Source organism: Neltuma alba, unplaced genomic scaffold, assembly GCF_004799145.2.
Source record: "Neltuma alba isolate B1F8T4 unplaced genomic scaffold, ASM479914v2 tig00004273_pilon, whole genome shotgun sequence".
Taxonomy (NCBI): Eukaryota; Viridiplantae; Streptophyta; class Magnoliopsida; order Fabales; family Fabaceae; genus Neltuma; species Neltuma alba.
In genome coordinates this window covers 126,518-151,272 of record NW_021633632.1, presented here as the reverse complement: position 1 = coordinate 151,272, position 24,755 = coordinate 126,518, and the positions used below count along the sequence as shown (strand labels likewise).

At 33.0% G+C, this 24,755-nt stretch overlaps 1 protein-coding gene across 2 annotated transcripts; it reads left to right on the top strand.

Moving 5' to 3' along the window:
* Nucleotides 1-13,723: 13,723 nt before the first annotated feature.
* LOC114744144 (receptor-like protein kinase) lies at nt 13,724-17,774 on the top strand. Of its 2 annotated transcripts, XM_028932332.1 has the most exons (3): nt 13,724-13,826; nt 14,453-16,876; nt 16,970-17,774. In XM_028932332.1, the coding sequence occupies exons 2-3, from the start codon at nt 14,464-14,466 to the stop codon at nt 17,344-17,346; spliced, it is 2,790 nt and encodes a 929-aa protein (XP_028788165.1). In that variant the 5' UTR covers nt 13,724-13,826; nt 14,453-14,463; the 3' UTR covers nt 17,347-17,774. The 2 variants fall into 2 exon arrangements, with proteins under 2 accessions (XP_028788165.1, XP_028788164.1); XM_028932331.1 differs by having other exon boundaries at nt 13,724-16,876.
* The last annotated feature ends 6,981 nt before the right edge of the window (nt 17,775-24,755 follow it).

The following is a 24,755-nucleotide window of genomic DNA, read 5'->3' as shown; positions in this document are numbered from 1 at the left end:
TGTCAAGATGGGTTTAAAATTTTACTTGCAGAGAATTCTAGCTCTCAGCCGGAAGAATTTTGGCAGTTTCTTTGGTCTCTTTCATTACGGCCTAAATAGGTTGAACATAATCTAAATACCTCATCTCTTTGTGCTTTTGGATGCCAGACTCAGGAATCTTTAGAACATCTCTTTCTCTCTTGCCCTTTCTCAAAGGCAATCTGGTTTGGAGCATTATCAATTAAATTAGACAGCCACTCTTTCCAGGAGTTTGGAACATGGTTAATGAGAGTTCTCATAGATTTGAAATCGGATGGTTTGGTTCAAACTGCTCTTCAGATCATTATTCTAATTAACATGCTATGGAAATCCAGGAAAGATGCAATCTATGGAGCAAAAAAAATTGCCTCCGAGTTCTGTTATAGAGTAAGTTAAAAGGAATTCCTCATTCAATGATATGCCTTTCATGCATATGCGCACAACTGATCAAATCCATCATATATCGAAAATGGGCTGCTATCCTTTTTTTCCAGGAGAAGGCTGGGCAATCATCATGTTAAAAAACAAAGAAAAACCAGTTCCCACCTGCATAACTTGGATTGGGTTTAAAAGAAATCTTTGCAAAAATTCATCTGAAGAATGTCCCTAATGCAGACACCAGCAATTTCTGGATTTTGTGCTTCAGAGCTGCACTTTTATGGATCATTAATTCTTCTCTGTTGGATGAGGCGCAGAACCTTCGGTTGCAAGTCTTTTGTTTTTAAACGCTTCTTTTTATTCAGGGGCTTTCAGGCAATTCTTCAGCTATATCAAGTGATATTGCTCTTCTTCTTAGGAAATTTAGTATTGCTACCTCAACTCTTCCCCTTTCTCATCTTACCCGGTCTCTTATGGTTTTACTTATTCAGTCCTTAATATAGGACCTAATTGTTGAGTTCATTTTGATTCTAAATATAAAACCTATTTCTCATATTTATCAAATTTCCTAAATTCCCTTATGATACTCCCTCAACCATAATCAAGTAGAAGAGAGAGAGGATATTAAGAAAGATGATTATGGTATTTTAAGAAAAACATGTCATATTTCTTACAATTAACTAACTTATCCAATTTCTTAAATCTAATCAAATTAGTTAATTATGTCTTATATTAAGGACCAGATGAGTATATATTAAAACTTTTGATTTTTAATGCATTTTGATCTTTTTAACAAAAAAGAAATGTTAGGGGCAAAATTGGCACCCCAAATGTTTTAAAGTTTTGGATGCACCTAAATTTTTTTTTAAGATGCTTAATATATCTTAACCCATTAAAATATTCTATAAATCACAAATGGGGTTGAGTCCCTTACAATATAACGAATCGAGATTCGAATCCTCAAAGTATCCGTATTTAGTGGTTAGTGTTCTAAAAAAATGAAGAGAAAAACAGATTTTTCCTTGTTTGATGATGCTAGATTCTTATTTCATAGGAATTGGATAGTTGTATTAGTTCATAATTTTAAGGAGTCTATCCCTACTACTAATCACTTAGCTAAATTCGCTCATTTCATGGAGGATAACTTTTGTTTTCTAGATCAACTACCTTCTATTATTGAGGGAGAAGTTGACAGAGGAAACTAAGTCTTGTTATTTTATTTTTTATTTTGTAAACAACTCAGTCTTTAATTTAACCCAAAAAAAAAAGAAGAAGAAAAAATAGTGTGGGTCCCATATATTTTTCTCTCCAAATTTCCTCTCCAACGGCAAAGAGCTCCTGGCGAGAAAATCACATTTTTACAGAAGCATCCTCCCTGGCCCGCGGTTCGCTTCATGCTTTCGCCCTTTCCTTAGCTCAAGAGTCCTTACTTGCAACGTCAGGCTCACTGCGCGTTTGTCTCCTTTTTATTATGACAAATTATTATATTATAATTATGAATTAGCAAAGAAATAAAAAAAATAATTTTTAAAATTATTTTAATTTTAATAAATTAGGTATAATTATTATTTGATGTCAAAATAAAATATAGAAAATCATTTCATTTTAACTGGACTAATTTTTTATTTGAATTTATTTTTTCATGGCATTACTTTTAAAAAATGGGGTTAAACATTAAACAAGAATAATATTGTCTTTGTAAATGTCAAATGCATTTTCTTTTTCCTCTCTTTTCTCCCCTCAATCCAAACACAAGAAGGAATAATTTACCTCTTCACGTTTTGTTATCCCCTCCATTTTCCCTCCATCCAAGCACACAGTGTAACATTTTCCTGCACTCTATTACCTTAACAGACTCACATCCCTTCTGTCATTTCTTATCCTTCCTCTCATGTTTCCAACTTCCCCCGGTATGAAGGTTGAATCGTAATCCGTCGCTACCAGGTCTTGTTTTTCGGAACATCTTAGTAGCAGTTAGCATCACATTTATGGTGGTATAATTGTTGGTTAATACTGTCGACCATTTATGATAAAGAAAGAGTAATGTTTAAATATATAATTTCATACTGCATATGTTGAGTTTCTTTGCACAGTTATTTAAAGACCCGCATATTCATTATAAAATTTGAACAACATTCGTTGTAATGATAACTGTAAAGAATTTATGCCTTTATATGTTGATATATTTTTCTAAGAAAATTTGAAGATCTATCAATTTTTTATTCAAATTTTTAGTATACAGTGACACAATAAAACATATTGAAAAAATATAAGTTTTTTTCTTTTTTTAATTTTTAAAATAATACGTTTTTAATACATGATATTTAATTTCACTTAATACATTTAATATGCTCGAACCTTTTGTTGAGCTACTGGGCTTTTAGTTTTACATAATAAATTTTATAAATGATAAGTAAGTTTTCCTTCTACCTGTAATATTCTTTTGAAAGAATTTTTAAACCAAGATAGTTGAAATTTTAAAAATTAGTCAACTGGTAGCATTCACTCTCAAGTTCTTCACCTTTTCTTTTCTAGACCTGACTCTCGTTTTCTACTAACTCCAACAATAGAGTTGTTTGTTGATCCGAAAAACAGAAAGCAAAAGAATTGTTTGTTTAATGATAAAAGGGCTCCAAACCAGACCTAGTAAAAGTTGTGTATATTTCGTACTTATTTGGAATTGTTTAATATATGTATTTATAAATACTTTCATATAAATTGAGACAAAAAAACTTTTTTTTTGTATTTAATAAATTATGATTAAAAAATTTCTTTTAAAGGCTTCAATTCTCATTCCAAATCCTCCCATTCTTTTTATAATATTCAAGTTTTTTAATTAGTCCATTTTTTATAAGACTCGGTTTGTAATTGTAAAAGTTAAATGTATTCTTACCAATTGTACCCTTAATCAACTGCATTATCTTTATATATATTATATATATATTTATTTTTTCCTTTCATTTTTTTCTCACTATTTCTTTCTCTTACTCACTCTCTTTACATATTTATTATTTTTAACTAATTAAAGATCTTTAATAGATCTCTTATTTTTGTATTGAATATTAAAAAAACAAATGGGGAGGGAGTAATTAATACACAAAGGCTTGGCCATTCATTCATTCATAAATATCTCTCATTCTATTCATTTATTTTCCCATAAAACATCAATTTTATTCAAAAGAAGTAAAAGCAATACATTCTATTTATTTTATGATTAATGAGCTTCTGACATTACCATTTTAGCATATCCTATCCCCTGGTACTCCTTTCACATTGCTTTCGTTGTTTTTTTCTTCTCTCTCACAGGTCGCAGCTACCCTCTTCTCCCTCGTACTCTTTCACATTGGCCACATTGAGTTTTTCTTACTCACAGTGGAAAAGTCCTTTTTTTTTTTTCTCTGTCTTGGTCAGACTAGGCTTTCATTTGATCCGGTTAAAAAAATTAAAAAACTAAACAAATTTTACAAAATAATAAAATACAGCAAGATGTCGATTTTGATTCTAAATATTAAATTTAATTCACTTTATCTTCTGAACTTTTAATTTTCTCTTATAAATATCCTGATCGCATCTGTTAAGGGGTTCCATCATTTTACATATATTAATAAAGGTATTTTATGAAAGTAAACACGTGCTTATTATACACGCATTTTGGCACGAGATGGTGTTGGTTTAACAGAATTACTTTGAATTAATACACAGGTTTAATTAGGTATTTTGGAATTTTCTTTTTTTTGTTCAACATAAAACTATTTTGTGACAGTTATTTGATTGCCCGTATATCTAAGCTCATTTTCTGCTTGCTTCATATGAAATTTTCAAGAAGCATTTTCCCCACAACTTTTTCGGACCAGAATTTCCATGAATTATGCTGACATGACATGTCTCGAGAAAAATTCTCAAGAATTTTTCTTTTGAGTTTAATGATGACCTCAAGAGTCAAGAGTCAAGACACAATCACGACGTTCCCTCCCATTAGTTCATAATGTAAACATCTATTAATTCTTCAAACAATCTAGTAGTGACTTCGTTTTTTTATATAAAAGCTAGCTAGAAACTTAATTTTGATCCTATATATAATATTTCAATCTATATTATCTTAAATATTTATTTATTAAGGAGTAGTTTCAATCAAATGATTAATTAAAACATTTAGAAAAGTAATACTCATTTATTATATAATTTAACTTAACTAATTTTTTTTAATTTTTATGAATAATTATTCATTTCTTGTATTGAAGACGGGAGGTAGTAATATATTTGTTTTTACAATTGATGTGATATTTTCATAGTATAAAAAAATGTAAACAAATTAGGTTCAAGGAACTTATCAAAATTAAAGCAAGCTTCATATCTTGAAAAATGTTTAAAGGTGTTTTCGGTTCTCTATATAATTTTTTAAGAATAACATTTTCTTATCATTTTTTTTATTTTTATTCATATTATATATTAGTTAGTACTTAATAACATTATTGCATTAATTATTGGCTAGCCTTACTCCACGCCCATACACTCTCCACAAATAAGAGTACTTTTGAAATACATAAGTTGCATTTTTTATATATTTATTATCTTTAACTAACTTTTAATGTATATAACTTAGTTTTTTTGGCCAGCAATTTAGTTTTTTTTTTATATCTTATAAAAAGATGAGAGGGATTATTTATCAAAAAATTCTTACATTAATTGTGGGATTCAAACCTACATTTTTATGAAATACTATAAGTGGTATCCTTGTAAGTTAAAGCAACATTTGTTGGAATGATTAATGATGTCATATTTTGTTTGAATATGAAACATTGTATATTTGATCAACAAATAAGAATGTTAAATAACCACTTCATGTTTATCTATGATTCGAGGATGTTTGGGTTAATAAAAAAATATTTCTAAAAAATGTTTTCATGCAAGTTAAAACTAAACTCCTTTCATATACTTATTTTGTATATCGTAAAATTAATTTTAAAATCATGATTTTTTCTGCCTAAACATTTCAAAGTCTTGGTAAATGGTTAGTGAATGTGAAATGAAATACTAAGTGTTGGTCAAATGTAAGCAAATTAATAGCTTTTTATTATTTGTGTGTAGTCATTTTCCAACATTTTTAAGTCCATACCATTTAAATGTTTTAATTTATAATTATTTTCTAAAATAAAGATTATTAACAATTTCTTCCGGTGATAGACTACTAAATTTTAAGTTACTAATACATTTGTTTAAGACTACCTCTAATATTCTTTTGAAAGAATTTTTAAAACAAGATAGTTGAATTTTAACTAAATCCTTGATTCAAGACAAAACATGCATGGAGATAACTCCACATAACCATTTTTTTTTTTAAAAAAAAAGGGACCCAAACATTATAGAGTTGTCTGAATGAACTCAAACTTGAGGCGTTTTGCTTTGAATCAAAAAGGCAAGGTGCCACTTGGTGGCCTTCACCCTCAAATTCTCCACCTTTTCTTTTCTAGACTTGACTCTTGTTTTCTACTAACTCCAAAAAATAGAGTTGTTTGTTGATCCTAAAAAAAAAACGCAAAAGAATTGTTTGTTTAATAATAAGAAGGCTCCCAAACCTGCTAAAAGTTGTGTATATTTTGTACTTATTTATATAAGCATTTATAAACACTTTCCTGTTAAAACAAATTTTTTTACATACTTATTTTGTATTGAATAAATTATAATTAAAAAACATTTTTTTTCTCCAATTGCTATTCCAAATCCTCCCATTCTTTTCATAATATTCAAATTTTTTAATTAGTCCTTTTTTTTTTTTGTAAGCCGTGGTTTGGAATTGTCTAAATAGTAAATGTATTCTTACTAATTCTACTGTTAATTAACTGCATTATCTTTTTTTCTCATACATTCTCTTTTATTTTTTTCCTCCCTATTTTTTTTTCTCACTTAGATACTCTTTGGTGCAAGGGAAATGGAGGGAAGAGAGGAAATTTTTTTTAATGAACTCAATTTAAAAAATTGAAGAAGTGGGGTTAAAATCTTTTAACCCTATTTCTCTAATTTTTTAAATCGAACTCAATAAAATTCCCTCTTTCCTTTCCTTCCATTTTCCTCGTACCAAGCCAACTCTTACTCTCTTATAAAGAAAGATCTCACTTGGTGGCTTTCACTCTCAAGTTCTTCACCTTTTTCTTTTCTAGACTTGACTCTCGTTTTCTACTGACTCCAAACAATAGAGTTGTTTTGTTGATCCAAAAAACAAAAAGCAAAAGAATTGTTTGTTTAATGATAAAAGGATTCCAAACCAGGCCTAGTAAAAGTTGTGTATATTTCGTACTTATTTGGAGTTGTTTAATATATATATTTATAAATAATTTCATATAAATTGAGACAAAAAAACTTTGTTTTATATATTTATTTGGTATTTAATAGATGATGATTAAAAAAAATTTCTTTTAAAGGCTTCAATTGTCATTCCAAATCCTCCCATTCTTTTTATAATATTCAAGTTTTTTAGTTAGTCCATTTTTTCACAAGACTCGGTTTGGAATTGTCTAAATGTTAAATGTATTCTTACTAATTTTATCCTCAATCAAATTTTCTATCATTTTTTCTCACTATTTCTTTCTGTCACCCACTCTCTTTACATATTTATTATTTTTAACTAATTAAAGTCACAACAGATTTCTTAATTTTGTTATTTGAATCTTATAAAAACAAATGGGAGGGAGTAATTAATACACAAAGGGTTGGTCATTCATTCATTTATAAATATCTCTCTCATTCTATTTATTTATTTTCCCATAAAACATCATTTTTATTCAAACAAGAAGTAAAAGCAATACATTCTATTTATTTTATGATTAATGAGCTTCTAACATAACCATTTTAGCATATCCCCTCTGGTACTCCTTTCACATTGCTTTCGTTGTTTTTTTCTTCTCTCACAGGTCACAGCTAGCCTCTTCTCCCTCGTACTCTTTCACATTGGCCACATTGAGTTTTTCTGACTCAGTGGAAAACTCCTTTTTTTTTTTTTTTTCCCCTTCTTTGTCTTGGTCAGGCTACGGTTTCATTTGATCCGGTGAAAAAAAATTAACAAACTAAACAAATTTTACAAAATAATATAAGTGGTATCCTTGTAAGTTAAAGCAACATTTGTTAGAATGATTAATGATGTCATATTTTGTTTGAATATGAAACATTGTATATTTGATCAACAAATAAGAATGTTAAATAACCACTTCATGTTTATCTATGATTCGAGGATGTTTGGGTTAATAAAAAATATTTCTAAAAGTGTTTTCATGCAAGTTAAAACTAAACTCCTTTCATATACTTATTTTGTATATCGTAAAATTAATTTTAAAATCATGATTTGATTTCTGCCTAAACATTTCAAAGTCTTGGTAAATGGTTAGTGAATGTGAAATGAAATACCAAGTGTTGGTCAAATGTAAGCAAAGTAATAGCTTTTTATTATTTGTGTGTAGTCATTTTCCAACAATTTTTAAGTCCTTACCATTTAAAATGTTTTAATTTATAATTATTTTCTAAAATAAAGATTATTAACAATTTTTTCCGGTGATAGACAACTAAATTTTAAGTTATTAATACATTTGTTTAAGACTACCTCTAATATTCTTTTGAAAGAATTTTTAAAACAAGATAGTTGAATTTTAACTAAATCCTTGACTCAAGACAAAACATGCATGGAGATAACTCCACATAACCAAATTTTTTTTTTTTTAAAAAAAGGGGACCCAAACATTATAGAGTTGTCTTAATGAACTCAAGCTTAAGACGTTTTGCTTTGAATCAAAAAGGCAAGATCCCACTTGGTGGCCTTCACCCTCAAATTCTCCACCTTTTCTTTTCTAGACTTGACTCTTGTTTTCTACTAACTCCAAACAATAGTGTTGTTTGTTGATCCCAAAAAACAAAACGCAAAAGAATTGTTTGTTTAATAATAAAAGGGCTCCTTGTAATAACCCCCGTAATTCATGGTAAATAAACATTTTCAAAAAGATAATTACTTTAAAAGGCTAACCATGGTAGGAAGGACAAACCTAATCAAATAGATATCTACCATAGTCAATAACAAACCAAATCTTTAACAGAGTAGTAGCTACTATTCTAGAATACTAAAGACAGTTAATCAAATAAGAAAGGATCAACATTTGATTTTTTATGTATATATCAAATCGATCAGCAATACTCTAGAACCTCAAATACAATTAAGACCAATTGTAAATGGGCTAGGACATTTGAAGTCCACCAAGATAACTACTACTACTGCCCATCAACAATTGCAATCAAAATAGCGATCACCTATAACCAAAAATGGCTTCGCCCGCTAACTCAAGTCTAGAATGCAGCGGAAAATCAAACGCATGCTAAGTATAACAAAAAGGCCCTAAAGTTTGGCAATATACATCAGTCAAATCATGTATAACAAAATAGAGGCTATACAGAGTTGAAAGGAAAACTCAAGCCTCGGACACCTTCCCCTTGGGACCAATACCTGAACCCTCGCCTGAAAAATGTTAAATAACCATGGGGTGAGTCAAATTGACCCAGTAACCACAATTCCAATTCAACAAGTATCCAGGGAGTGATTACAAAATAGCTAAGCGGGCAAAGTACAATTCAAATAATATATAAGTTAAACATCTTTACAGAAAACAATATATAATAATTCACAAAGTAACTGGCATGCATAGAACTTCATCAACCATCCTTATAACCTCCTTGTAACCTCTGACAGAACCCATAGGCTATTCACACATAACACGATTCATCTATTTTACAAGACTGCACCAAGCTCTCCAATAATGAGGTGTAACTCGGCCAAAAGTTACAGAGCTCATATCGGACCATGGGTTCCCTTTCCTTGGAATATGGAAAGGTGTCATGTCCCTTGGGCTGACCCTCGACTCGGCTAAAGGAAGGGTGATACCGAGGGCCCTAAGAATGTTAATGCCAACCATTGGGTGCCAAGTGGCGGCTATACCACGTGGTATAAATAATCAGACCTCCCACAACTACATTTCAGCACAACCAACACAGCCCAATCCAACCATCCAATTCCACACAATTTCATATCCATAAAGTATTCTCATATTCAATAATCAAATTTATTCATCATCAACAAGATATTCATAAGATGAAATAATTCATGCCCACTTAACTAATAAATTTATCAAAACATAAATCTTGATATAGATATATAATTTACTTTTCATACAAAAACCACCATAACACATATTGAGAACATTTCTAATATCAACACATGCTTATAATCACATCAACAAGCATACAAGGTAAATTAGAAAGTGGTTACCTCAAGTTCTTGACACAAGAACTTAGAGTAGGAGGATTCAAACCCAAGAGCCCAAACCAAGCTCACTCTACAATAATAAATTAATAAACATATATTAATATAAAAAGACTAATTAATATAGCATTAGAATAATTTATTAACTAAATCCCCATAATTGGCTTACCTTAAAAAAAATTATCTTTAGGAAAAATAATAATTCATCTATTCCTCCAAGTGACAATTCCTAATACTTCCCAACTCTATTTCTCTCATTCACATCATTAATAAGAATATTTCCTTCAAATCATCCAAAAATCTCCAAAAAGTGCTTACTTTAACTCTTAGAAAAATAACCATATATTAACTATGCCTTCAATCATTATTAAAATCCTATTCCCTTCTTCTATTAATCATTTCCCATTCATTAGAATCAATAACTTATAATATTTTCCTCAATTTCCTCCCAAACCCCAACTTCCACTAATTAAAGTCTCTCCAAGAATCATCAACATTACTATTTCAATAACAATCCTCAAAGTTTAAGCATTGGATCCTCAATATAACCTCAAGTGAACTCAACTAAGAGATAAATTTCGAAATTAATATCATCATTAATACAAATCACAATTTCCCAACCAATCCCTAACTCACATTGCCTCAAATCAACCATCAACTAAAAATCTAAGTCATAAGGCTTCTATTTTAACCCCATAAGCTCCATTAATATCATCATAATAAGTTAGAAGCCTCAAATCATTAAAAATCTATCAAACCCTAACACATCTTATTTTCTGCCATAAACTTAAAAATAAATAGAAAAAGTAGGAAGAAAATAGCTTATCTAAATAATTTAGAGGAGACCAAAGAATCTCTTCTTGCTCACACCCTCAACCTCTCACTCTCACTCTCTCACGCGGCGGGATGGCTGACCAGGAACACGAATGCGAAGCAGCAAGGAGAGGCTACAGGACGGGAGGCGGAAGAAGGGGAAACAATGATTCAAATATAATGGGTCACGTGACCCCCCTTGCTCAAATCCTTAGCTTGTTTTGTTTCTTTGTTTTTTTGTTTTTAATAAAAGGTGGGTCACGGCCCACAGGGGATCAACTCCCCTCCCCCAAAACAAAGTGGGTGGCCGCGTGCCACCCACTATCAATATATATATATATTATATATATTTATATATTATATTTATATATATTAATTATTATTTAACTATTATTTATTAATTAGTAGTCTACCCGTAATTAAGATTAGCTTCAATGATAATTAATTAATCTCATTTTAATAAACTAAAATCTAAATATATATATTTTTGGATGTTACACTCCCAAACCTGCTAAAAGTTGTGTATATTTTGTACTTATTTATATAAGCATTTATACACTTTCCTGTTAAAACAAATTTTTTATATACTTATTTTGTATTGAATAAATTATAATTAAAAAAATAATTTTTATTCTCCAATTGCTATTCCAAATCCTCCCATTCTTTTCATAATATTCAAAATTTTTAATTAGTCCTTTTTTTGTAAGCCTTAGTTTGGAATTGTCCAAATAGTAAATGTATTCTTACTAATTTTACAGTTAATTAACTGCATTATCTTTTTTCCTCATACAGTCATACATTCTCTTTTATTTTTTTTCCTCACTATTTCTTTTTCTCACTTAGATACTCTTTGGTGCAAGGGAAATGGAGGGAAGAGAGGAAAACTTTTTCTAATGAACTCAATTTAAAAAATTGAAGAAGCGGGGTTAAAATCTTTTAAACCCATTTTTCTAATTTTTTAAATTGAATTCATTAAAATTCCTCCCTCTTTCCTTTCCTTCCATTTTTCTCATACCAAACCAACCCTTACTCTCTTATAAATGGGGTCATATTTTTTTAAAAAAATATATTTCTTATATATTTATTATTTTTAACTAAAGTTACAAGAGAAATTTCTCAATTTTGTTATTTGAATAATATGAAACAAATGGGAGGGAGTAATTAATACGCAAAGACTTGGCCATTCATTCACACTGCTCTCGTTGCTTTTTCTTTCCTCACAGGTCACAGCTAGCCTCTCCTCTTTTCTACCCTTCACATTGCCCACATGGCCACATTGCGTTTTTCTTCCTCACAGCGGAAAAGTCATTTTTCATTTTTAAGTAATTTTTTTACTTGGGTTGAATAATATTGTCCCTTTATTTAAAAAATAGAAAAAAAACCATTTTTAACTTTTTTTTCTCTCTCATTAGCTATTTATTCGTACTCAGTAATATCACTGCATTGATTATTGGTTAGTCTCATTCATTCAGTCTCACCCACTTTATAAGGGTATTTTCAAAAAACATGTTGCACTTTACATATCATTATCTTCAATTAATTTTAACTAATTTTATATTTACGTAATTTGGTTTATTTAAATCCCATTAAAGATTAGAGAGAGTATTAACCTGCATTTTCATGAAATACTTTAAGTTAACATTACATGAATTTGCCAGAATGATCAATGATGTGACCTTTTGTTTAAATGTGAAATTTGATAGCCCTTTCTATTCATAACTTATAACTGTAGATCGGAGGAAATATATTTGATTAACATATAAGAATAATCAATCAATACCAACTCCAATTATCTATGAAATCTTGGTAAATGGTCAGTGAATGTGAAAGGAAATACTAATTGTTTATCATATGTAAACAAAGTAGCTTTTATTATTTATGTACAGTCATTTTCCAACAATTTTTAAAGCCTTAAAATTTAAAAAATTTAAAATAAAACTTTCAAAATTATAATTATTTCTAAAATAAAAATTATTAACAATTTTTTAGTGATAGCCTACTAAGTTTTATGTTAAGTTATTATTATACTCCTGTAGTTCTAAATAGAAGACTGTTTAGTAATGTAAATTATACTATAAAATAGATTTTATATTAAAACCGGAGGAGTATTTATTTAGGATTATAATATTCTTTTGGCTGGAATTTGTAAAATAAGACACTGGAATCTTAACTAAATCCCTCCCTCCAAGACGAAACATCGACAAATACACGCCGAGATTCTAAAGTCGTTTGAACTCAAGCTTGAGACTTCTTTTCTTTCAGTCAAAAACAGAAGATTCCACTTAGCCTTCGCGCTCTTGTTCTGTATTTTTTCTTCATTTCTGGAGTTGACGCTTGTTTTCTGCAAACAAAAGAATGGTTTGTTGACAAACAAAAGAATTGTTTGCTTATTTATGGAAGCGTCCCAAACCAAACGCGGCAAAAGCAGGGGATAACATTAATTAAAACATTACATGTGGACTCCATTCGGGTTTCACACCAGCCAACTGCCACTGCCAAGCGTTTGTATTAAACATTATTTTTTAAGGTATATATATTAAATATGAATAAAATTAAAAAGTTATTATATTTTAATTAGAGTTAATCTAGTTTTATTTTTTTTTATTTACATATGTTAAAAGTTTGTTATGAATAGAACACTGAGTAATTTAACATTCCTTTCGTTCTTAATATATGACCTAACTGTTAAGTTAATTTTGATCTAAATATAATACCTATTTCTCATATTTATCAAAATTTTCTAAATTATATATATGGATATTTTCTCAACTATAATCAAGTAAGTGAAAGATAGAAGATAGTAAGAAAAATAATTATGGTATTTTAAGAAAAATATATTATATTTTTTATAATTAACTAACTCACTTAAATTTTTTAATTCAATTAAATTAGTTAAATAAATTTTATATTAAAAATCGGTCTAGTAATTAATATAGAAAGACTTTTTTTTTTTTTGACCGGAATAATATAGAAAGACCTTTTTTTTTGACCTGCATGTATCTCTCTCCACGCGTGTGTACAATTGTGTGTGACTCTGTGTGCGTGCGTATATATATCACCGCTCGGGCAGGAGGCAGCGGGGCGGTAGAGCAGCACATCGATGCAATAAATGAATCGCTCTCATGATTCTATTTTATGATGAACGAGCTTCTGACACAGCCATTCTAGCTTCTTCTCTCTTGTCCTCTTTTCACACTGCCCTCACCGCGTTTTTCTCCTCTCCCTTTCTTCCGAAGTTCAACCCCGTTTCAAGCTCATTGTTCAGAAGAATGTCAATCCCATGGGGACTTGTTCTTGTAAACAACTGCTACAAGGCACCAAGGTACGTGCTTTTTGTTCCTCGTAAGTAAGCCTCCAAAGTTCCAACCTTGGTTGGTGTCTTGTCGGGTCTCTTGTCTTATTTGCCAATGATGCGTCTCTGGGTGCTTCTTCCTCTATGCTTGTCTTCCTTGCTATGCTCTGTTTCTGCTTTGAGCTCTGATGGGGTGACCCTATTGTCACTCTTGAGGCACTGGACTTCTGTACCTCATCCTGTGAAGTCCTCCTGGAATCTCTCAGATTCCACTCCTTGCTCTTGGGTTGGAATCCATTGCGACCATGCCCACAATGTGATCTCCCTTAACCTCACTGAGTATGGGATTGAGGGTCAAGTAGGGCCTGAGATTGGACTTTTGAGTCACTTGAAGAGCTTTGTATTGATGAATAATGTTTTCTCTGGAACAATTCCTCCTGAGTTAGGGAACTGTAGTCTGCTAGAGTATTTAGACCTTTCTGGAAACCACTTGAGTGGACAAATGCCTATGACCTTCAAAAACTTGAAGAATTTGAAGAATATCAACCTTTCTTATAACCAACTCACTGGTCAAATCCCAGAAGTTATCACTCAAATCCCTCACCTGCAACATGTTGACATGTCTAATAACTCTCTCAACGGTCCACTTCCTTCAGGTATAGGGAACATGAGCGAGCTTTTGATCCTGTATCTGCAAAATAATCAGTTGTCTGGTGAAATTCCTTCCTCAATTGGGAATTGCAGTAAATTGCAGGAATTGTTCTTGAATGTGAATCACATTCAAGGGACTCTTCCAGAGACACTGAACAATCTCCATGATATTGTTTATCTGGGCTTTGCTAATAATGATCTTAGGGGTACTATTCCGTTGGGTTCTGGCAGTTGTAAAAATTTGTTTTTATTGGATCTGTCATACAATTTATTCAGTGGAGGTATTCCTTCAAGCTTGGGAAATTGTAGTGGCTTAACAGAATTTTCTGCGGTTAGCAGTGGCTTAACTGGCAGTATTCCATCCTCCATTGGTCTGCTTCGCAAGCTTTCCCTTTTATGGCTTCCTGTGAATCATTTGTCCGGAAAAATTCCTCCGGAGATTGGCAACTGTAAGTCTTTGACACAGTTGCATTTGTATTCCAATCAACTTGAGGGAGAAATTCCGAGTGAGCTGGGAGAGTTGAGTGAATTACAGGATCTTGAACTGTTTTCCAACCATTTGACTGGTGAAATTCCTCTAAGTGTCTGGAAGATTCAAAGTCTTGAGTATATCCTTGTGTACAATAATAGCCTGTCTGGGGAGCTACCTTTGGAGATGACAGAGCTCAACCATCTTAAGAATATCTCATTGTTTAACAACCACTTCTCTGGAGTCATACCTCAAACTTTGGGAATCAGAAGCCGTTTATTACAGTTGGATTTCACGGATAATAAGTTCACCGGTAACATCCCACCGAATCTTTGTTCTGGAAAGAAGTTAACTCTGCTGAATTTGGGCCTTAACCAGCTTCAAGGTAGCATACCTCCAGATGTAGGAAGGTGTACAACTCTCAAAAGGTTGATTCTGAAGGAGAATAATTTTACAGGGCCCTTACCTGATTTTGAGTATAATCCAAATCTCACGTTCATGGATATCAGTGGAAACAATATCAATGGCTCAATCCCACCAAGTTTGGGAAACTGCTCAAATGTCACTGATTTAATTTTGTCCAATAACAACTTGGAGGGGCATATACCCCCAGAGCTAGGTCACCTTGCAAACCTGAAGACTCTGCATCTTGCTCACAACCACCTAGAAGGTCCTTTGCCACATGAGCTGTCAAAATGTACTAAAATGGACAGTTTTGATGTGGGATCCAATTTCCTGAACGGTCCATTTCCACCAAGTTTGAGGAGCTGGATGGTGCTAACCACGTTAATTCTGAGAGAGAATCGTTTCCATGGGGGTATCCCGGATTTCTTGTCAGAATTTAACAAGCTCTCTGAGCTACAGCTTGGTGGAAATATGCTTGGAGGAAAAATTCCAGGATCACTTGGGGTGTTGCAGAATCTGCGCTATGGGTTGAATCTAAGTGCTAATGGGCTGATTGGTGAAATTCCTCCAGAGATGGGAAAATTATCAAATCTGCTAACTCTGGATCTATCTGGGAACAATTTGACTGGAAGCATACGAGTTCTTGCTGACCTTTCTTCATTACTTAAAGTCAATGTTTCATACAATTCCTTTGATGGTCCTGTACCAAAGATGCTGATGAAGCTGCTTAATTCTGATCCTTCTTCATTTTTGGGGAATCCTGGCCTGTGTGTCAGTTGTTTATCATCAAACAGATCGGATTGCAATCAGAGCAGCCATCTAAAGCTATGTGATGATAGATTGACAAACCAGAAAGGGCTTAGTAAAGTACAAGTAGCAATGATAGCACTTGGATCGTCAATATTTTTTGTTCTTTTGCTGCTGGGAGTAGTCTATATGTGTGTCTGTGGCAGAAAACCTAAGCAGGGAGTCCAGATTTCTGACAAAGAAGGCACTTCCTCACTTCTTAACAAAGTGATGGAGGCTACTGCTAACCTGAGTGACCGGTTTATCATCGGTAAAGGAGCGCATGGAGTAGTTTATAAAGCTTCAGTAGATCCAGGCCAGGTTTTTGCTGTGAAGAAGCTTGCATTTTCTGGGAACAAAGGCAAGAGCAAAAGCATGGTTAGAGAAATTCAAACCGCTGGAAAGATTAGGCACCGAAATCTGGTCAAATTGGAAGACTTCTGGTTGAGAAAAGACTTTGGTCTGATCTTGTACACCTACATGCCAAATGGAAGCCTTCATGAAGTTTTGCATGAAAAGCGTCCACCGCCATCCTTAGAGTGGAATGTGCGATATAAGATAGCCATTGGCATTGCTCATGGATTGGCCTATCTCCATTATGATTGTGATCCCCCCATAGTACATCGTGACATCAAACCAAAAAACATACTCATAGATTCTGATATGGAGCCTCACATTGCTGATTTTGGTATCGCCAAGCTCTTGGATCAATCTTCTGTTTCAGCATCATCTATGTCTGTCCGTGGCACAGTAGGTTATATTGCACCAGGTACTTCTACTACTGCTATCATGAATCTGCTTGTTCTTTTATTTGCACAAATCCTGTACTGATAACTAACATATTTACTCTGGCCTATGACAGAGAATGCATATTCAACAGCAAACAATAGAGAATCTGATGTTTACAGTTATGGGGTAGTTTTACTTGAGTTGATAACCAGAAAGAAGGCAGTGGATCCATCATTTATGGAGGGAGTTGATGTAGTGGTGTGGGTCAGAGCTCTGTGGGACGGAACAGAAGATGTTCATAAAATTGCTGATTCAAGTCTTGCTGGGCAGTTTCTGGATTCAAATGTTCTTGAACAAGCTACCAAAGTGCTTTTGGTGGCTCTGAAATGCACTGAGAAGGATCCACGCGTGAGACCCACGATGAGAGATGTTATCAAGCTATTAGAAGATGCTAATCCAAGGACAAGGAGTAAAAAGCTTCCAAGTTCCAGCTTCTTAATCCGTAGTTGATCTATGCATTATAAGAATCAGAAGTATATTAGTTTCTTCTTCTCTCAAGTAGTGAAGTACCCTAGTTACACAGCAAATTCCCAGATGTTTTGTTTATCAATTGGAAATGCCCATTGATGGTTTTGGCACTTCCAGCTTCGAAATATGATTTATAGTTTCAATTTTCCCCCCAGATGAAACTGAAAATGTCAAGTACTTGCCATGTAAGCAATTTCAGAATGCGAGTAGCTGAAGGCAAATAGAGGGTGTTGCCTCAAATTTTGGTGGGGTTACCAATGTCGTTGACATTGTGCATCAAAAGTGTATCAAATCCTAAGAAAATTCAAAATCCTATGAGGAATTAGAGTCTCCTAAGATTTACGACAGTCTCCACATTTTGTGACCCGAATTATTCTATACCATTATTTAATTTAAGTGTCCTTCCTAAATGGTCATCATTAGCCTCTTCAAGTTTGCAGCTTGTTCGCTACCCATTGTTTCTCTCTTTCTGTTCGATAAAATCATAGACAGTCCCAACGAAGCTTTTACATTAGCAATTTTCTATGGATGCGAAGTGTTCGCAATTCAAACATGTTTATTAACACCTAGTACGGCATTGTTTCTGTGTTTTTTTTTTTTTTTTAACCCCGATCCTTTTCATCTTACCAGGCTATTGATCAATGTTGATGGTTAAGCTAATTCAATACGTATGTTTTTTTTTAAATGGAAGAAAAGCTGAGTTGCTCTTTGATTTTAGAGAAGATACATAGGCTTTTGTGACTATTTGTAGTGTTGTTTAGTATATAAATCTGGTTTTGTGAGTATAAATATGAAGCTTTATGATTTGCTTATATAAACCTGTTTCTCATATAGCTGTTGTTGATATTTCATGCAATGAATTGGCTTTACGGGTAATGCATTATGGTGCCTTTGTAAACTGAACAAAGGAACTGAATTGCTATTGCTTTGTATATAACATTGAATTGATTTGCTTTCCTGATTGTGGTACATACAACATATTTTGTTTATATCTGTGAAATCTAACAGAAGTCTTGTTCATTCCTTTTTCTAGCCATGAAAACTGAGGAAGTGTATTAGTTAAAACTACAAGAGTACAAGAAGCTGACATGGAAGAAAGAAACAGAAAAATAAAGGACATATGAGATAAAATAGGTTAAACTTAGCAGATTATTCCTGTATCTTCTCATGCAATAAACCTCATATCATTCTGCTGATCCACAAGGTACACATGAGGATCAGCTGCGAAATTACCCTCACGAGGAGCATGGGCAAAAAGACATTACTGTAAGCAGGACTAGAATTCTATGTTGGTCACAGAATATTTTTCACGTTAGTTAGTGGAGGGTGGCATATATAAGAGCTTAGTAGTTTGCCGAAAATTTACGTCCAGACATTACCAAGATAATGCACAAGATTATTAACAAGGCCATGATATTTTTATGAGTCTCATATTGAGTAACCTGACAAAAAAATTGGGTTCACAAGTTTAAAAAACTCCTTTACCCAATAGATTAGTTTTTTGAGATGGATTTTCTTTTTGGACTTATGCTTGTACTAAACATCTTCAATTGCATTTGTGAAATGGCCTATGTGAAATACTAACTTTAATTCTTAATATGAGAGCTAAATAATTAATTTGTGTATATTAAAAAAATTAGTTAAATTAGTTATTTGTAATAAATATGTATTGTTAATAGGTATTGTTTTTTCTAAAATACTAGTACTCTTTTTTTTTTTGCCAACCTAAAATTCTTCTGTTAATCATATACTTATAATAGAAATCCTTTGACATGTGCCATAAGGGAATACTTTAGGAAAAAAATGTGAAATACTAACTTCAATTTTTAATATAAGAGCTAGATAATTAATTTGTAAATATTAAAAAATTAGTTAAGTTAGTTATTTGTAATAAATACGTGCTATCAATAAGTGTTGTTCTTCCTAAAATACTTTCGTTAATCATATACATTATAATAGAAATCCTTTAACATGTGCTATAAGTAAGGAATAAAAAACCAGACCGGACACTAAACCGGTTAAGGTAGTGGTTCAAGGGTTAGTGAGTCAGACCGGGGTCAACTTGAATCAAACCGGTAATATTAAAATAATACAATTTAATTAAAGATAAAAAAAATACAACAATAATAATAATTGCTGCCAACCAAAAAATTAAGAAATATAATAATAATTTAGTTGTAATAACATTAAGAATGTTTTATTAAATAGTATGTATTACACCCAAGTAGCTCTCCTTGATTTTCTTTTTAACCAGCCTTCCCTCTACTATCTTCAAAGTTATAGTATTTATTTATATATAATTGATATATATATATATATATATATATGGATTAATGGGAGAAATGTCTGGTTAAAAAAAATAAAGATGAGATGAATGAAAAATCACATCTATGCTTTGAAGAACGAAAAAGAAGGAAAAAAGTTGTGCCATAGCCTGCAAGTCCTCAGCGAATAGTCTGCCCATACAATATCTTTTTTTTAAAAAAAAAAAAACTCTGCAGTGTTTTGATTTGACTTAGAACTCCAGAACTTATGCCTTTCTTCCCTTCACTTATTTTTCTCCATCGGTTCTCGTTCATCTTTCTCTTAAGTTTGAATATACTTTTGTTCTCCTCCTCAACTCCTCCTCCTAAGCAGAAACAGGCTGGACATGGCAGCAATGATGCTTGCAAAATCAACACTCCAGCATATGCGCTCTATGCTTCCAAGAAAAGTTTGGCAAGTTGCTTTCCTCTTCCCTACCTTTTTCTCCATTCTTCCTCCTTCTCGCCGCTGTCTCTTCCACCCTCCTCCTCTTTCTTTTTCTCCTCAAACTTCTAATTTTTGGTTTTTATTTTTTAAAACAGAGTGACCCAGTTAACCCATCTAACCCAGCGAGTTGACCGGGTTATTACTGAGTCACTACGGTTTGAACCGGTTCAAAAATTTCCCGGTTCATAGCATGAACCAGACAGGACAAGTGGCCGGTTCACCGGTTTCCGGTCTGAACTGGCCAGTTCGGCCCGGTTTTTTGAACATTTGAACTATTTTGGAGAAAAATAAAAAAATATGAGAGATAATGTAGATCATAGTTTTATATTTAGAACCAAATTAAATCTTCAATTAGCTCTTCAATTAGTTTCAAGGAGAGAGAAGTAGTCCATCTCAATAATGATATGATAACTAGGGAAAAGAGGGACAAAGGATAGGGCTTTATTGCAAGCAACCAACTCTTCCATGAACCATAAGGTAGGGTAGTTATGCACACACAGTGCTGTTGTTCCTCCAGTGGATGCTCTTCTCACTGATCAGGCTGGCGGCTTCCATGGAAGCATCATCTGTGAGGTATTTAGTTTTTGCTTTAGATAGTCTTTTTGCTTATGAGGGTAATAAAAATATGTGGCTGGTGAAAAGAAAATCTTGAAACAACATGTTAGTATCTAATATATAACAATGGAATCTCACCCTAGGATGATTCAAAACCTGATCTTTAGTTAAATTTGGCATGCCCACGAACTCAATGATGGCTTTTGGCGCCTACCTGCTGAATTATAAACTTGTTCTTAAATTATGTGTCTGTGGATATATATATATATATATATAAATATATGAAGTAAAAATAAAATAGAAATAATCAATGAGTACAAAATTAGGAGGTTAATTTTGAACATTACATTACTCTTTCATCAAAGTTTTTAGAGCATATGAAACTTCTTAGCTACGTTCTTTAATTATCTATTTTCTGATTTCAGGTATGTTCATATAAACTTTGAGATGCCAATGAGCGTCTAGTGTCTAACCTCCTTCATAAGTATTGGGTACCATAGAACAATTTAAATCTGTCTTCCAGAAAAATCCAAGAGCAATGAACAACTAAGGACAATTCTTTTTTTGACCAGAAAACAACTAAGGACTATTCGAAAGTCATTGGTCAGAACTTGGAAGAACATGAAAGACAAATCAGAAGATATCCTCTAACAAAAAAAGTAGAAACTCGTATGATCAAAGGAAAATAGTTTCTTCAGCTATGAGAAGGACAAGTAATAGGTGAAGCTTATGGGTCTAGAGGAACAATTTCTAAGCACTAGTACAGAATAATTTGACACAGGCTTAACAGGCGATGATCGGGAGCTCTAAATACCAATAGCATGTACAATTTTTTTTAGGCACAGATATTCTTTTATCAGAGACATTATTATTTGAGGTATTATTGGCACTAAATAATGACACTTCTCCTAGTGGAGATTTGAACTTGATTCATCACATTGTGAGAGACTAACTTTTTTATTAGATTTAACCCCGCTGATAATAGTATATTTATATACATTATTAATCAAGGTTCCCTTCTCATCTTTTTATGTATTATTTTTTTATTACCAATGGTATATATTGTTTTCTCTTAGTGCATCTTACATTAATCTTAAGTAAGGATTTGAAAATGTTTGGGTCTAAATACAAAAAAAATTAATTTAATTTTCCTAAAATTGTGTATTCACAAATTAAAATAGGATTAAGGTACATTAAACATTTGAAATATTTTTTAGATGCATATCGTAGTTTGGGGTTGAATTTTGCACCTAACATATTTAAAATGGTTCAATGTCGCCATAACCTAACGCCTACCTACTGTCCGTTTGAAACCTTCAAACCTTCGCCCTTTCCTTCCTCGCATTGTGTCCCTGCGAATCTGTCGACCAAGCTCTTCACTCTCTCTCCCTCTCAATTCCAAATTTTCAGTGGACTCACTGGAAGATATAAAGTAAAGTGTAAGTTAAGTGTGCATATATTTGGATGGAGCTATTCCCAGCATAGCTGAATTTGTCACTGCAAATCAGCCCTCACTACTTCAAATTGGAGCATAATGGTGACGGCATTGATTTGGAATTCTGGAAGAGAGCTTCGGACTCCGCAAACTCATCCATGCCTAAATGCAATTCATCAACATAATCATTACTCATTCGACCTTATCTCCTCCAATATTCATGATATTACTTTCCAACTTCTACCTTCTTCTTCTTCTCTCATTCTGCTGCCAAACTCTAATCATCCACCGCCACCATCATTTGCTCCAAAAGGACATCAGTAATACCAAGTCCTTGCGGCCGCCGTCATCGTTTCACCATTATCTGGGATTTCTCATATCCATTAAGGGAATCCCTCTGTACCAAACCCTCCTGTAATATCCCATTCGGTGCTCTTGTTGCTGCTCCTAATTATTCCATTCTCACTCATAATTGAAAAAAGGGAAAGACGGGTCACGAATGGAGATGGAGAGGGACTGATGCGAGGAGAGGCAGGGGCTAAAGTTTCGGCTGGTTCAGGGAGGATGAGAGGGGGAGAGTGGGTTTCAAACGGACGTCAGGTGGGTGTTCGATTAAGGTGGTGAAATTGATCTAGTTTAAACTTTAGACAGATTAGAGTCTGTTACAGTGCATCCACCTCAAACAGTGGCAGATCTCTTTCAGCATTCTTCCTCCAGAATACAACCGGTTTAATGGAATAAGAAGCTAATCCTTGAAGTTTATCCTCCATCGTTTGCTTTTAAGATACTCAGCATTCCCCTCTCATTTCTCTGTCCTCCCGATAAGTTGACATGGAAGGGAAATGCTTCTGGTCAGTACCTTGTCAAAGATGGGTTTAAATTTTTACTTTGCAGAGAATTCTAGCTCTCAGCCGGAGATATTTTGGCAGTTTCTTTGGTCTCTTTCATTACCGCCTAAATGTTTATTGTTCATCTGGAAACTTCTTCATGAGGCAATCCCCTGTAGTGATATACTGGTTAAACATCATCTAAATACCTCATCTCTATGTGCTTTTGGGTGCTAGACTCAGGAATCTTTAGAACATCTCTTTCTCTCTTGCCCTTTTACCAAGGCAATCTGGTTTGGAGCATTATCAATTAAACTGGACAGCTAGTCTTTCCAGGACTTTGCAACATGGTTAATAAGGGTTCTCATAGATTTGAAATCGGATGGTTTGGTTCAAACTGCTCTTCAGATCATTATTCTAATTAATATGCTATGGAAACCCAGGAATGATGCAACCTATGGGGCAAAAAAAATTGCCTCCGAGTTCTGTTATAGAGTAAGTTAAAGGCATTTCCTCGTTCAATGATATGCCTTTCATGCATATGCGCACAACTGATCAAATCCATCATATATCGAAAATGGGCTACTATCCTTTTTTGGCAGGAGACGGCTGGGCAATCATCATGTTTAAAAAGAAAGAAAAACCAGTTTCCACATGCATAACTTGGATTGGGTTTAAAAGACAATCTTTGCAAAAATTCATCTGGAAGAATGTCCCCAATGCGGACACTAGCAATTTCTGGATTTTGTTCTTCAGAGCTTTTTTATGGATCATTAGTTCTTCTCTGTCGGATGAGGCACAGAACCTTCGGTTGCAAGTCTTTTGTTTGAAGACTTATTTTTATTAGGGGCTTTCAGGCAATTCTTCAGCTATATCAAGTGATATTGCTCTTCTTCTTAGGAAATTTAGAATTGTTAATTTCTTTGCCGCAGAAGACACTTCTCTCTTCAACTCAACCCCCTTCTCATCTTGCCCGGTCTCTTATGGTTGTTTATATTAAAACTTATGATTTTTAATGCATTTTGATCTTTTAACAAAAAAGAAATGTTAGGGGCAAAATTGGCACCCTGCACTATTTTGAAGTTTTGGATACACCTCAAAAGATATTTTAAGATGCTTAATATATTTTAACCCATTAAAACATTTTATAAATCACAAATGGAAATTGAGTCCGTTACAATATAATGAATCAAGGTTCGAATCCTCGAGGGTATCCACATTTAGTGTTCAAAAAAAATGAATAGAAAAACAGATTTTTCCTTGTTCGATGATGCTAGAGTCTTATTTTATACGAATCGGATGGTTGTACTAGTTCATACTCTTAGGGAGTTTATCCCTACTGCTAGTCACTTAGTTAAACTCTCTTATTTCGTGGAGGATAACTTTTGTATTCTAGATCAATCATCTTTAATTGTTGAGGGAGAGGTTGACAAAGGAAACTAAGGCCTTGGTTAGAATAGTTTATAAGTAGCTCTTCAATTATGATTTATGAAATACGAGATAAGCATGTGAGAGGAGTTTTATTTCAACTTATTTGAAACGTATCTATGAGTGGCCCTAGGTCTTGTTATTTCATTTGTTATTTTGTAAACAACTCAGTCTTTAATTTTAAAAAAAAAAAAGAAAAAAGATGAGAAGAAAAAATAGTGTGGGTTCCATGTATTTTTCTCTCCAAATTTGCTCCGCAGCAGCGTAGAGCTTCTGGGGAGGAAATCAAATTTTACAGAAGTATCTTCCCTGGCCCGCGGTTCGCTTCATGCCTTCACCCTTTCCTTGGCCCAGAGTCCTCAGTTGCAACGTCAGGCTCACCGCCCATTTGTCTC